At 39.6% G+C, this 16,237-nt stretch overlaps 1 protein-coding gene across 4 annotated transcripts in view; it reads right to left on the bottom strand.

Moving 5' to 3' along the window:
* Positions 1 to 589: 589 nt before the first annotated feature.
* LOC132195391 (uncharacterized) overlaps positions 590 to 16,237 on the bottom strand; it is a 123,053-nt gene continuing 107,405 nt past the window's right edge. For all 4 annotated transcript variants that reach the window (XM_059617347.1, XM_059617345.1, XM_059617346.1 and 1 more), the window contains 3 exons: positions 8,124 to 8,277; positions 3,593 to 3,767; positions 590 to 2,835 (listed from right to left, as the gene is read on the bottom strand). In XM_059617347.1, coding sequence (XP_059473330.1) covers positions 2,051 to 2,835; positions 3,593 to 3,767; positions 8,124 to 8,277 — 1,114 coding nt within the window. In that variant the 3' untranslated portion in view covers positions 590 to 2,050. The remainder of the gene's footprint in view (positions 2,836 to 3,592; positions 3,768 to 8,123; positions 8,278 to 16,237) is intronic.

The following is a 16,237-nucleotide window of genomic DNA, read 5'->3' as shown; positions in this document are numbered from 1 at the left end:
GCGAAGATTTCTTTCTAAAGACGGGGATTTACTCACTTCATAATTCAGGGTGGATTTGGAGGTGCAGCGGAGGCGTGAAATGACGCCCGTATCATCGCGCTAATGACCATATAAAGCCGCCGCCGACCCAATCTGCCTGCAAAATCAATAACACGTTCATAAACGTGATGGCCCTTTTCGTTTTGTTGAAAAATAGAGTGCCTGGGATTATTCTGGATCTAATAACTATCACATTATTTAATTTATGATACTATAATTATAATATTGTGGTTTTAATTGCTTGACAATTTGACTAAATGACAGTAAATAATATGAATTCTTGACAATCAATTAACATCTACAGCAATGGAACTTTGAATTTATAAAATTAAAATTTAATGAAAAAAAATTTAAAATGTGTAAAAAGTCACAATATTATTAATTAATTAATTAAATAATTTCAACAAATAAAAAAAACATGAATTTAAAGGAAAGATTGTTGTGTGTGAATTAAAATGACATATTTTACATAAAAAATAATTCTAGCACTGTTTCTAGTGTCATTTTTTTTTAATTCCAGTTAAAAATAAAACAAAAAATATTAGAATTTTACATGGAAATTTTATTTTGCGAAATTTTGCATCGATTGACAAACAATAATTGCGATGTGTGCACAGGGCATCGTTAATTATATTAATACATGTAAATTTTCTCCATTTCTGCGAGACACGGTAGTTGTTTTAATTAAAATCATACATGCATTTTCTCCGGTACGATAAAAAAGTTCCTCGAATCTCTTTCTATCCACAGGAAAAAACTAAATCGTCCGTACATAAAACATTCTTACTTGCTACACTGCTGGCTCTGTACTCAAATTTATATAATATGATTTTTCTCACAATGCTGCTTTCAATTATTTCTTCATATCTCTCCGTGTTGTGTTTGATATACATAAGTGTGGTTTAATAACTGCGCGTTATAGACTAGTAAAAACGTTGCTGTACAGAGGAAAGCGGAACTCGCCCCGGCGTCACCGAAACGTCTCTTTTTCATCATAATAATAATTTTTTTCCGCATTCACTTTGGCGAGGCTTTCCGGGGGAATTGCTGTCATTCATTCGTTCGAGATCACAGATCAACCCTTAGAAAAAGAGAAGATAGACAGACACGTGACAATTGGCGCGCGCGCGCGAGACAGTGACACTAACACATTTCTCTAACAAATAATGAAAAATCGATTTGTAGCGTCGGATATGGAACGAAATTCGCTCGCGATTAAGCTCATGCCAAATTTTGATTATCCGAGGTGAGTGATTAATTAATTTATTTTTCAGAGTGATTCAGAGACAATTAATGGGAAGATCCAAAAGGAGTGTGCTGGCGATGTCATGATATGTGGGCTTGAGAAAGTTTAGAATTTTTCCGACCCAACCAGGGGTTCATTTTTGTGGCAAATCCGCCAAAAACCAAAAGCGTGCGCAGACAAGATTGCTAAACTGATATAAAAGCGCGATTGAAACTGAAATTAATACCCTGCTGACTTGTTTAAATTTAATTACTCCAACTGACACAAACGCTAAGAGTTTTCTTGCTAAGCGATTTCACTAGTGATTGATCCAAGGGGCTAATTTTTTAAAATTAACTGGCAGACACTGGAAAATAACGACATTTGGAAAAAAATCTCAGTGTAAATTTGGTAAATATGGAAAGGAACTGAATTTTTGAACCTTTGTCTACAACTATGCTTTTAGAATGAGTAAAATCATCGCCGAAAATAGCAAATGCACCACCAAAGTTAATTTCCAGTGTCCTTAATTTTCCAATTAACTTGCGAATAAAAGGTGCGCGCTGGCCGATGATTGCTTCTCGAGAGGGGCTGATTCGCTAAATTCGCACTACACACCGAACAGTCTTACAGAGCAGGGGGTGACCAAGGTTCGCGTCGGAACTTGGAAATTCGTCACAGTTGAGCAAATAAAACCGAATAAAATTAAAAACAGGCGAAACGTTTCGGGGGACGCGGCCCCTAGATGCGCACAAACGCGTCCTTGCACTTGGAATGGACGTAATACTAAGAGAGCAGCGGCGGCAGCGGATGCCTGAGGTCGTACAACTCGCCGGTGCGGCCCCTGGTCGAGCTGGCGCCGCCCGACGAGGTGGCGCGGCCGCCCGAGGTGGTGTGGTTGCTGAAGCCCGAGTCCGAGTTGAACGAGTCCTGGCTGCTGCTGTTCTTGGGCGGGTTCTGCGGCGGCAGGGGCGGCCGGAAGGAGGTCAGTTCGGGCGGCCGGTTCAGCACGGTCTCGTACGGGTTCGAGCTGCGCACGTAGAACGAGTTGTAGGGCAGGTGGTAGGCGGGCGAGGCGGCCGGCGAGCGGCCGCCGGCGTCCTGCAGCAGCAGGCCGGCGTGGAACGCGGCCGGCTCGAGGCCCGGCGGGGGCGGAGGGGAGGCGTGCGGCTTGCGGCTGCGCGGGCTGCCGCGGTGCCGCCGCCGGTCCAGGCTCTTCGGCCGCCGGCCGGCCGCCTGCTGCGTCCGCCGGCCCGGGGGCAGACTCATGTTGCGGCAGTTGGCCATCCTGAGCGCGAGAAACGAGTCCGTCTCGGACGTCTTGAGGCGGTCGTCGGCGTCCGACGAGTCCAGGTCCCTGCACAGGTCGTTGCCGGTCGAGCCGGCCAACGAGCTGTTCTTGGAGCGCAGACGCGAAGGCAGCGTGGAGGCGGGCGGCGGCGTCGGCCCCACCACCCTGTGCGCCAGGTCGCCCGCCAGGCTCAGCTCGTCCTCGGCGAACTCGTCCTCGCTGCCTGTCCGCACGCGGCCTTGGTCGCCCTGGTCACTGTCCGAGCCTCTGCATTCGGAACCTGAATTGGAAAGAATGTTGATTTGCATTAGAAAAATTTATTTGATGTAAAAAAAACGAACAATTTGAAAAAAAAGATGAAAGAATTTTAAATTCATAATAGGTTAAAAGAATTGATAATTTTTTAAGATAATTGCAATATTATGAACTATTACAGTTTTTTGGGTGTGATACATTGCTCGTATCATTTTGTAGGAAAATTCTAACAATTTTATTAAGATTGGTAGTAAAAATGAAATAATTCTTAGCCATTGTTTGGTTGGGAAAAAACTAGAAGTTAAATTGTGATTATGTCTGCTCTCCATTAACTCATGGCAATTAGAACAAATAACATATTGATTTCAATTTTACAAATTCATGCAATAAATTCAATTCAGTATCTATAAATTACCTTATATAAGCCATTTGAATTTGTAAGAAAAATTATCATTAAATATGAAAAATGTAAAACATATAAGAATACTTAAGTGCATGATGTGCTTTTTGATACAAAGTTATAAGTGCTACCTCAAACAATGAGATAATCAGTCACAGAGAGAGAGTTAATATTTATAAAAATAATGTTTAATAAATAAAAATCAATTAAAACGCTGTAAATTTAAAAAATTATTTTATTATAAGTTAATGAAATTTAATTTATAAATAAAATAATTGTGTATTTAATTATTTAAATATCGTGGTTAAAATAAAATGGTGAAATGTAATATATTAAATAATCATCAAGAAAAATAAATTAAATTTTTTAATTAGTGTTTTACCGTTTGAAAGCTCCTCGTAAACTGGATTGTAGAGTTCCTGTTCAGCGTAGGGGTCGATCCTGGGCGGTGGACAGATGAAGACGGACGCGTTGCCCAGCAGGTGCGGCGGGAATCCGGCGCCGTAGTGCTGCAGGACAGGCAGGGGAACGGCCGAGCGCTGCTTCACGTCCATCATCTGCAATCACGAGCCGGCGGGCCGGGGCGCGGCCTGATCAACACCGCACAATTTAGCACCCAAAACTCTCGCTTAACACAAACACCACCGAGCATGCATACCAGCCATGAGCTCCACTTGCAGACGAAAGAAAAGAGTGCAAAAAGCTGAAGTTTGGACAAAGTTAATGAGATTTTGATTTGCATTTCTTGCATTTATTATCAACCATGCCTTTTATTTGCGATAAATTTAATTCACTCAGCAATTGTGTTTTGAGAATAATATCAAAAGAGCGAGTTAAATCTGTTGATTTGATACAAAAAATTAATGTCAAGTTAAAAATGTTGTTTTTTATTTAATTAAAAAGTCCAGCAAGCAGGCAAGCTGTTAATTTGCGAATCACACACGGAGAGAAAAGAAGCGTGAAGAGGAAAAATTGGCGCATGTTTGGTGTCACGTTTGTACACATGAAGTACGTGTTCGAGCAAAAAGCCAAATTGCGCGCCATCAGTCGGCTGTCATTCGGCGGAATTAGGGGATTTGCGCGCGAGGGCATTTTTGCTCCGCCAGGGATTTGAGCGAGCACACAAATTAATTCGAGCCGCCACCGCGGAATTGCTTTTTTTAGCAGCGGCAGAGTCAACAGACGAGAGCTAAAATATACGCACTCGGAAAAAAAAATTTTGTATAATATATTAACAGAGCAGCACGCAAATGCCGTTCGGAACGATTTTTCAATCGGATTACACGCGCCGAAGCCCTTTGTAATCCGGGACCAACATTAATGCGCATTTTGCGGGAGTTTAGTTGGTTAATTTTGTTTGGAAAAAAATAGCACGGCACTTGAATTGAAGTTCGATTGCTGAACTTCCTTTCTGATTCAATAAAATAAAAGAAGAGGAAAAGTAGAACTTTTTCATGTCGTTTAAAAAAAGGCAGTTTAAAAAAAGGGTTTCAGTGAATCTTTTATTATTTTATAACAAAAAAAGGCTCACGAAAACTGCCGTTTTCCAATTTAATCAACAAGTATAATGTAATAAAATATGCTTAGAAAAAATTCTGCAATTTTTCCCAGCTTTCAGCACTTCAGGAATAAAAAAAAAATTTGTAATTGTCATCCTCACGTTGGATTAAATCTAAATGTAAGATCCCGAAGGAGTGGACGCTTGTTAAGCTGATCAGATTCACTTTTTAATTAAAAAAGGGTTGATTAGCAAAATGCAAATCGACTTTCTCCGTTTCTTTTAATCCTCCAGAGCCTCCTGTTCAGCTGTGTATGGAGAGAGTGCGATTGCTTTTTTCCTCACAAAGAGGCGCGGACGCGTGATTAATAAATGGTTTTCTCTCTCTCTGGGAATCAATTCCGGCGGCGTGAATTATTGATTTTGCTGGTCGTGTGCATTGTGGACGACAGAACAATGTTGTTTGAATTTGGTCGTGGGCATGTAGCCGGGTTTGTTTGGCTGCAGCCGAGTGTAACCAACCATCCGCGTTCGCTCCGATGCTGCACAATGCAAAAAGCGAGAGCGCAGGAAACTGACGGTAGCGGCGAGGGGCGCAAAAATAATTGAATTTCCTCATTTTGCCTGGCTGCTTCTCGGCGGGCGCGCACCACCCCATGAAAAACAAGGCTGTGTGACAAGACTTCGATTATTGTGATATGATAAGTCGAGCTAGCGCAGGAAACAAACAAACACACGACAAAGCACGCGAAAATAAACAGAGTGGCGACGGAACGAGATTTTTTGAAAGCGCGGAACCAACGCTCTGCACTACAATACACAAAAATGCAAATATCTGGGTTGTGGAACTGCAACCTAGGGGACTTCTGAGAGAAAAGTACAAAAGATTGCTGTTATGATAAAAAAATGTACATTAGAGGTTGAATTCAATTACAAATTTTTTTGCATTTTTTTTTTATCTACTAATCAATGACAATTTCTGCACTTCAAATGCAACCGGCTCGGCAAGCGTGTAAAGCAGGTTGCATATGTGTATTTTTGAATTTATTTGAAATTTAAGTTCGAAACAGTCCAAAAGATAATATCAAAGGCTCATTTCAAGGTAATGGATCTCATTTTGAAGATGAATAGCAAGCCTAGAAAAAAGGCAAACACTAACATTATAATTTTTATTCAATATTATTGTAATGTTGTGGTTTTCAAAAATAAGAATGGTAGACAAAATTTACGTATTAAATAATAGGAACAATAAAAAAAGCAGGAGAAATAATTGTTACCCAGTTTTTTTTTCAAAGATTTGATATTTTGAAGTAAAAATAATGTCAAAAATTGTAATTTTATTTTGAAATCCTTTGCCAAAATTTGGAAACATGATCATTATTCCTGCAGGTTTCATCAGAAGTATCAAATTTTTGATTGAAAATCAACCGGTTTTGTGTGTCGAATTCCCCAATTCCACATATTCAGTCATTAAAGGCAATTGAAATTATCGATTCAGAATTTCGGTGTTGCGGAACGCATGCCGATTGGTGCGCAAAGTAATTATAATCCGCCACCCGCTGTATAAATGTCCATTGCGCCATGAATATGTAAAGCGTGATGAAACAAAAAAGCACATCCAGCAGCAGCAGCAGCAGCAGCACGGACCATAATAAAACGGCGGGTGCGTTGCCCGCCACTCTTCCGTACGCCGGCGGCTCTGGCTCTCTCTCTCATTTCGGTGGAGCTTTAATTTATAACGGCAGGAAAAGGTGCACGCGCGGCTCATCCGGGGTGCGATTTCGCAGAGCAGCGAGAGCGGCTATTAGGGCGGCGTACCCGGCCAGATAACATCGTCATAAATAAATACACTCTCTGGCCGATGCTGCTGCAGCCAAAGATAAACTCGAAACGCTCTTTATTGGCTCAATTAGCATACACAGAGAGAGAGGGACGAATATTTAAATTTTTGCCACCGGGGTCAGGTGCATTTCGCATGAAGGATGGCGCGGCCGAAATAAATTGTCGCGGAAAAGACAATGGCTTGGTTAATGAAAGTGGATGCGAGCCGAGGCAATTGTGCGATATTACTTTTGCCTTTCTCTCTCGTTCTCCGTGTGCTAAATTTTTGCTTTATTCGACTGACTGCAATTTCACGGCTCGAGTGCCCTCCTCTCTCTTTTCGGCAACAATAATAATTTGCATAAATTGTAATCTTGCTGCTCCACGAATTTGGCGACTAATTGCCGCTTCCAAATTGCGAAATGCTCCAGCGCGGCGAATTTCTACCTGTCACCATTTGAAAAAGGCAAAAAGAGACACAGGAAAAGTCCGAAAAGAAAATAAGGGTGGATGCAAATTTATACCATCCCTTAAATTAAGGATATACGTTATCAGTTTATGATTTTTAGTTGACTGAAAATTCATTTCAATCATCTCACAATAAGGAAGCCAATTATTGTATTTTTTTTAACAGCACCTTATTTATTTTTACTAGACTTTAGGAAAATGTAAATTTCGTTGGTGAAATAAGCACCTAATCAAGTAATTTTTTAGCTGAAATAGGTGTTTTTAAGCTTAATAAGTGATTAATTTTGACTCATCAATTATGTTTCAAGGTGAAAATTTTTTAATCAGGCAAATTTTCTGTAGGTGATATTTTAAAAGTGATAAAAGGTGGAAAATCTAAAACTAGGCGAAATAAGGTTTCCCTCGCTCAATTCGGAAACAAATAGTTAGTTTTCCATCAAATAGGTAATTTTAGATGATTATAAATTAAAAATTTTACTTAATGGTGCTTTTTCAGTTCATAAGCGTTTAAAGGTGATCCCTAATTTTCCAGTGAATTATTATTTTAAACGTTTCCTTTTAGGCCTTTTTGTGGTTTCCTTCAAATGGTTTTTTTTTTTTTTTAGAATATAGGCATGAATTGGGCAGAGCCGTTTTTTAACCTGGAAACTTTCTGCCCCACGCCCGCGCGAGTTTAATAAGCAGCCACCTCACGTCGCGCAAATAAAGCCAGAAAAAATTGCCGAGCCGGTGATTATCAGGAGTTGTTTGAAAATTTAACGAGAGTGAGCGGCGGCGCACGTAGAGAACGGATCGCGCTTGCTGCCTGCTTAAGTATTCAAAATAAAAGGGCGCAGTAAAAGCAGCCCGGAGCCGTAAAGGCAGCGGAATTTGATCCAACCCCCGTCGGCAATAATTGAGTCAGCAGCCAGATTTAATGCAATTTAATGGTCGCTTGTTGTAATAAAGGTGCGGCGGCGATATTAAAAAGAAAGATCGCGGCGCAGCTGACGAAGTCGTCAGCCCCAACGAAGCGGCGGCGACAGCTTGCCCGTTATACTTTTTTTAGCTTTTCCGCCAGAGCAAAAAGAGAAGAATCATGCAGATCCAGAGGAAAAAAGCACACAGAGTTTCTGGAGATATTCACCTCGATGGAGGGCGGCGCCACCGTAGGCAGGTGGTTGGCCCGCAGGTGGGTGCTCGTCAGGTCCTCGTAGATGACGGCGTTGGCCCCGGAAACATCACAGTGGTTCTGCGGAGAGTTCTTGCAAGGCAGGAAATTCTGCATCTTTCTTTTGTGTCTGAAACAAAGGAATTTTTAATTAAAAAAATTATTTATATTCTTCTCGGTCAATAAAAAAATTTCATGTTAAAAAGTATGCTTAATTTACATTGCATTTTAGACGCTATTCGCAAATTATGCTTTTTTTTTAAAGAAAATATAACTTTTTTACTTTCTTATGAAATGAACTTCAAATTTACAGTCAATTAAACATTCGGATAGTCTGCAGAGACGATCTAATTGAACCAAATTATTGTAAAAATTGTTACATTGAAAAAAAAATTTGCAGCGTTAAAAAATAATCCAATAATATTCAAAATTCTATTCAAATGTGATTATTCCTTAAATAAATTCCTTAAACTTATGCAAGTTTTTGCCCTTTTCCGCCAGAAAGAGTTCAGTGAACAAGATATTTGCAATTTTCTTCCAAGTGTTATCCAAACGAAACTAATGGTAGGACGGAATGTGCACGCTAAGAGTGTGCAATCATTTTTATTATTTTCTTTATCCACCGCTCGAAAGTTTGCCCTTTCTTTTGAGTGCAGCTGACAGGAGTGAGCACCGCAGAGTGGAAACTCTCACAGAAAGGGTGCATCGGGCGGAAGGGCTGCGCAACGAGAGACGGATACAAAATAAAATAAGGAAATTCCGAGTGCTTGGCGCGCGTCGCTCACCGCAGCATATTATTGCATTTTGCGAGAGTGCGCTGAATTTCATTAGAGAGAGGAATTTATTTGCGTTTCCCAGGTTAAATTGACTTCTTTGTTGCAAGTGCATCTTGATTAATGTAAATTCGATTAAAAAAACCTTCAGTAGTTAACAACTTTTTCAGGTATATTAATTTTTTCTATTTTTTTTTACTGACTTTTTCCACTGTTCTTCAAAAATTATTTTTAATCTATATACCGAATAATAAATTTGACAAAAATTAATGTATGTTTCGTTGATAAGACTTGTGAAATACCACAAAAACTAATTAATAATTAATTATTATGTATTTAAATTAAGCCTGTCGCAAAACACTCACTGGTCCGAACCGGCCACAACCCATAATTATTCAGCGACAAACATTAAATTAACAAACAGCAGGGCAATAAACTCAGCATTTGCAACACGTTGACTAATGTAATAAAACTCGCACATGGAATTCGGTTCAATAATTCAATAGGCGCGCCGTTTTACTGCCCGAGTTGTACTGTTTGCGACCTGCAATGCCTGTCCTGGATGTGAATTAAACAGTACGGATGCCTGCGAAAAGTAGCCGTATCAAAAAGAAAATTCACACACGTCTCTTTTGAATTATTCAAACTCATCGTTGGCGTCCGTGCCAGACTTTAGCACTCGTGAATGCTACATCGGCCGGATTGCGCCCTGCGTACTCGCGCACGAGGGGCACTTTGCGGTCGTTCCGAAATTGAAAAATCGCCTTTCGGCGCCGACACATGCGAGAGCTCGCCACTTTTCTAGCACCGCGATGAATAAGCCGTCCCGCCGGCACTCTGAATCAACAAATGGTCGTTTAATTGGAGGGATTTTGGCGGTCTGAGTATCATCATGAGCAACAGTCAAGCTGCTCAGTAAATACGAAAATGAAATTCCATTTTTTTTTTGCAAGATTCAAAATATTACCATGTTTTTATTACATTATTTACAGATCTTTCAAAATTTATAATTTTTGCTACTATTCTCAATTTTTGGTGTTTAAAAATATTAAATTATTAAATTTAGAATATTCAAAGCTAAACTTTCAAAATTTATTTCAATGTAAAATTAAATCAATTGCGAATTTCGCCCACACTCTTGTGCCGAATTCATCCCTACCGGAAGGAAGTCCAATCCGAAAACAAATAAAATCGGCTTCTCGAGCCTGCGAATTGTCGTTTACGGGCAGCAGTAAAAGCATTGCGCGTCGTTTCTGTAAAGAAAACGCAATAGCACCATTTTTCTCTCAGGACGCATTCGAATGAATTGCCCGACGGAAGGAAAAACGGCGCAAGAAGCGAGCAATAAATTCCAAATTTACGAGCCATATCGCACTCGCGATATTATTACCGCCGTTTTAAAGCCAGACTCGGCAAGCATAATAAAACGCCTACCTATGTAAAGTCGGCGGGGTATAAATTTCAGCGGAATTAATTCCAAGTGCTAAATAAATACACGCTTTGCAGAAAAGGCAAAAAAGCGGGCAAAGGTGCTCGTTTGCTTCATAATTAATAAATGCGCCGGCCGGGGTTTCGCATGCAAAAGTACACGTGTAAAATATGTATCACAAGTTGCATAGCCGGAACACGCCGGGATGTTGTTTTTCGTAATAAAACGCACGAGAGAGAGCTCGATGTGCACACAAACTTTTAATTGCACGCCGCCGTGATTTATTTATCAACTTGGCTGCAAATTGTGATTTAGGCGGGGAAAAATTGCATAATGCACGTGGACGTGACGTGCTTTTCATTTATACTTTGGAAAACTGCCTCGCAGCTCTTTTTTCTTTTCATCGGCTGATATTAAAAAAGTACAGGATGCAATCTGCGAAGGGAAGAGGGTGCGGAAAATGTCAGGTGGTTGGTTGGTTATTGTTTCCCGGCAGCAAATAAATCTCTCAGATTGCACACGGCAAATAATTTATGGCTGCAGGGGAAGCGAGCCGACCAACAACTCATCGCCAAGCAAAATATTAAGAAGCTTTTCCGGCTCGATGAATCAAAAACAAAAGTTTCGTGCTCTCTCAAAGTCGGTATTATTTTTTTTATCTGACATTTTTCATCTCGGGCAAATCTGCATTTTCAGCAGGTCTTCCCCTCGTTCACTCTTTAAAAAGTCGTTCTCATTTTCTCGGAGGGGTGCGAAAAAAAAATTCCACGGCTTGTCCATTTTTTATTTTCCATCAACTCGGCGCACATGGGGCCCGCCTGCCGGTGAAGTTATTTTCAGCAACTGCACACGCCGCGTGTGTCACCTGACAAAATATGGAATAAGAAAGGCGTCAAAAAATGAGAAACTTTTCCGCCGCGTTGAAATTTATTCGCAGAGGAAATTGCGCCTTTTCGGAAAAGCAAAAGCCGACCCCTCTTCCGGATCGACATTATTATTTACTACCTGCGTGATAAGAGACTCGCGATGGGGTTGTTTAGCAAAGGAAGTGAGTGCATAGTTGTTGTATAATTATGCTCCGCTTGAGTTATGGCACTTTGAGCAGAGAGAGAGATCCAACGTAAACAAAACGACGAGAGGAGCGCGCCTCATTCATTGTTTGCTGTTTGTCGACGGGCGTGATGCATAAACACAGGAGCACATATACAGTCGTAATATAGCGGCGTGTGTGTACGAAAGGAAATTGAATTCGCACTTTCCCTCCAATGCGGATGACAGAGGTGATTCTCTTTATGTGCAACTACAGCGAAATTATTAAAAAAAGACTTATTTCATTGAACTAGTCGATAAAAAAAAAATCATAACTGTTAGAACAAAATTTACCCTTGAATAAATTAAATCAAACTGATTTAATTGGAAATAAACTTTTAAATTTAATTATTTTAAGGGTAAGAAAGTATTATTTGAATGTATTTCTTATATTTGAGTTTTGTTAATGATTCAAATTATTTTAGGATTAATAATGCATCCTCGTCTCAAATAATTTGTTTCGTTTTCTGGGGAAAGCAACAATAAATTATCATTTGTGCACGTTTCAATCCATCAGCTGCGGTGGAAATTCGATCGGCATCAAATGAGCTCCATCAGCATTGAGAGGCGCACACGCCGAGAAATCTAATTTGATTTGCAATTCAATTTTTCCACTTGGCCGCTCATGCATACCGAAAAGATCCGCAGAGATCATTATTTAGCGCCGCCGCCGTGTGCAAAACCAGCACTCGTCAAGTCGCTAATTAAAATAAACAAACAAAAGCAGAGCTGATTGTGAGAGTCTTTTTCTGCCGCTGCGGAAAACTGAGCCTCCGTTTTTACGCCTCACAGATTTTGCAAGAAACATTTAGCGTTAACGAGCTTTACTTATTTGGTGAAAAAAGCGAGTCCCTGTGTTGGCAAAATGCTTGAGGTAATTCAAAGATGTGAAACTAGCGAGTTTTCTTCGGTAAATTTATTTGGTTAATCTTGATATGGGCCTCTGTGATTTGATTGACAATAATAATTTCGAAGTAAATGCAAAAAGTTAAACAATATCAATCAAATACGATGTATTTTCAAAAAATCTTCTTAATTCCAAGTTTCTAATTTTTTAATGTAAATTATTAGAATTGTTGAAAAATTTTAGATCTTATGAACGAACAACTTTGTTAAAACTGTGGACAGCTCAAAAAAGTTTCTTGCGTAATCCCGTTTTATTACTTTATTTGTCAAGAACGTCAAATCCATTTCCTGCTTCAAACTCATCCTTTGACCGTAAACTTAAAAACAAAATATTTTGGCCTGCGGCACTTTGATTGTGTTTGTGGACGCTCAGACAGGGTTGGAAATATGCAAATAGTTCCATGTTTGCCGTCTTTTGTGCGGCGGTCGCAACACCTCTGCGTGTACTGCTCGCGTCTCCCCAACACTAATCCTGGAAATGTGCAGCTCTGCGTTTTCCCCACAGCTGAGAATATAATATATGTTGTATTCGTTTCAAACGGCAAACAGTGGAGCCGCATTTTAATGCAGAGTTGCAAAGTGCAAACACGGTGGGCAGGCGAGCCAGCAGGGAGAAAGATGAAACAAACCAGCGATGCAATTAACGAGATTGCACTCGCACGTGAATGAATGAATGTAGGCAGCCAGCGACGCACGCACTCGCCGCACTGTGGCGGCTTTTATCATTATTAAAAAGCGTCTCGTTAATTTGTGGACGCGCGGCAACTCCTACAAACGAGCAAGAAAAATAAAAAGGGGAGTCATTAAATTTTAGCCTCAGCGGAACGCTCTGCGCGAGTTTTTCTTATATTTTCCTCGTAAGCAATTACATCAGAGTCTGGCAGATTTTTACACTGAGATTTTTCTTCTTCGTGTATTAAATTCAATTCCATTTCATGAAAGGTTTTATTCAGATCGTGTGCGATGCGCAACCTGCTTTTGATCAGAAAATTGAATTTAGATAAAATTTCTCTTTAAAAGTCGTCGGTCCGCGAGAGCAAATGTGGAACGTGAGCAGGTCAAGTTTCCAATTGATTTTCCTGCCCGATGAAAGGAGAGCCTCTCAGTCGGAGCCAACTTTATTTCTGCCCCAATTCACGGGTGTATTGCGAGACGAGATCTCGGATTATACATTTTCCTTCTCCACTCGGGGCTCAGCTCGGATTAGCGAAATCGCACCGATTGTCAAATGCACACAAAGCAGCAAAATAAATGCATTGTGCTCGGTGCACACAAAACGCAATCTGGAGAGGCGCTCGAAAGTCCCCCCGGCCGACATCCCTTTCTTCTCTCGCACGTAATTGGCGAGCTGCAAAAAAGCAGCAGTCGATTTGCGGTTTTCAAAGAGCGGGAAAATTGGTTTTGAAAAAGTGTGCGCGCCAAAGGAGAGCGTCGGAATAAGCAATTTCTCGAGATAACGAGCCTTTGTCTTCGAGAATGGCTTTTATATTGATCACGATACAAATTGCTAGTGGAAATGAATGCAGTGCTTTTTCTCCGCAAATTACCCTAATCTCTTACGAGTCTCCTTTGCCTCTTTGTCTGGAATTTTAAATTCAAAAAATTTGAATACATTTTAAATTGAATGGCAACACTCGAGGTGGATTTCACGAAAAATTGAAACCGGGTAAACCTCGTTGAAGATTAAAAATGAAAATTAAAGGACAACTGACTGCAAAAGGCTTTTGACCAACTCCTTTGCCTAATTAATTTCTGCAATTTTTGTGCATAAAATTAATTTTTTTTTTATAAATTCTCCTGATTCTCCCCATTTAATTTTTAATTGTTTATGAATTCCTCCCACTTATTTTTAGTTCAGACACAAAAAAACCCTAGGTTTTTAAAATAGCAGCAGATCGCAAGTCACCTTTTGGGGGTCAGTTGTCCTTTTTTTTCAATTATCTTTGCAGCAAGGTTTGAATTTTACATTTTAAATTATTCTTTTAGATGCGCATATATTTTTCATATTTTTGTGTCCATATCGTCAAGATAAATTTTGTAAATTTTATTCTAAATAATAATAAGAAATTTTATTTTTATTTTTTATTTTGTGAATAAGTATTCAGAGCAATACTTTTAAAAAAATATTTCGTGCACAAAATATAGAACTAAATTTTTAGTTTGAAGAAGTTGACACTCGAGGAGATGATCATGGAAATGAAGAGATCGGGCTTTTCCTCGTTGCAGAAAAATTGTTTTTATTCAAAAACAAATGGCTCTACCAGTTTCAGTCACGGTCTGCGACCCTATTTCATGAGCAAGAAAAAATACAAAAAAATCAGCAAATTGAAAAAACACCACATTTTAAATAAAAAAAAAATTAAATTCTTAAAAACTAACAAATTCAGGTACCAACCTATTTCATGAGCAAACGCGCTGCTCGCTGACTAATACAAGAATGAGCTAGCTAAAGACAGATTGATTGGGGGAGGTGATCTTTATTGGGTGATTAGCGCGCGGCGCGGCCGACCACGGGGGCGCCGAATGACGAATGTGGTGTTTTTTCAATTTGCTGATTTTTTTGTATTTTTTCTTGCTCATGAAATAGGGTCGCAGACCGTGACCGAAACTGGTAGAGCCATTTGTTTTTGAATAAAAACAATTTTTCTGCAACGAGGAAAAGCCCGATCTCTTCATTTCCATAAATTTTTAGTAACCACTTAAATAACAGAAAAAAATTACTTCGGGAATTGAATGGCCTGGAGCCAAAATTAAATTTATCAATCAAACAAATAAGCAAAAGCGCGGGCAAAGCAATTGGGAAGATCAAAACTGGCGGCGCAGAGGCAGTTCAAAGCAACACAAATCGCTTTTGACCGACTTTTGCGCTTTGGTGAAAGATTCGCAGAGGGGAGTTCAGCGCCGGTGCAAAAGTGGATTTGGTCTGCGCGCGGACAAAGGGATAAAAGCACACAGAGGGCGAAAGAGCAGCGCACACCAACTTTGCAGTTTTTTTTTATATGCCGGGAAATAAAGCGCGAGTGTATTTTGCGTGTGTGTTGGTCTGTGAATTGCACGCCGGGCATTATGCTCATGACCACTTTGTGAGTGCCCGATAAACAAAGCCAACAACATAAACCGCGAAAAAAATATATCAGAGAGAAATTGAAGCGTCGAGGGTCGAGTGCGAGGGCCGCTTGGCGCAGACATTGTGCAATAACAGAAAAACGTTTTTTCTTTTTATTTATTTTTTATTTTTTAGTAGAATATCACGATCAAGGGTTGATTCATTGTGATTTGAATTTAATATTTAGCTTGCGGCCCATCTCGGCGCGGACCTCTCTTGAGGCTTCGCGTTTTAGCGACGTGCTCGCCAGAGGTGCTGCCGTTTCTTCACATTTTTTTTCTCGCTTTCATGTATGATTACTTGTGAAGAATAAACAATGATAATAACTCAATGGGTGTTGTGGGTTGTTTATTGTTTATAAGAAAATTGTTGTTTTTCTTAAACAATAAACAACTCACAAAACCCATGGAGAAAAGCCGACTTTAAATTCAAATCACCATTAATTTTAATATTGGTATGAAAATAAAAATTATTATTGTTGGAATTCTTGCTAGTGGCGGCTCCGTTTCGTCCAACAATTCCTTTTTTCAAATAAATTTTCTTCAAAAATTTTATGTAAGCAATGTGATGTAACAATTGGACAAATAAACAACAATAATAAAATTATTATTTATTTTTAACACATTTAGTGAAACGGTAAATCGTCCTGGCAGCGCAAAAAAACAGTAACTTCAAAAAAAACCGCAAAATTAGTTGTTGCAAGAATCAAACAAAAATTCTTTCAATAATTAATTTTCAATTTTTTGTCAGAAGTTACTGATTTTTTGCGCTGCCACGACGAAATAAA

This window comes from Neocloeon triangulifer, unplaced genomic scaffold, assembly GCF_031216515.1.
Source record: "Neocloeon triangulifer isolate White Clay Creek 2 clone unplaced genomic scaffold, ASM3121651v1 ptg000009l, whole genome shotgun sequence".
Taxonomy (NCBI): Eukaryota; Metazoa; Arthropoda; class Insecta; order Ephemeroptera; family Baetidae; genus Neocloeon; species Neocloeon triangulifer.
This window is presented reverse-complemented; position numbering and strand designations above follow the sequence as displayed.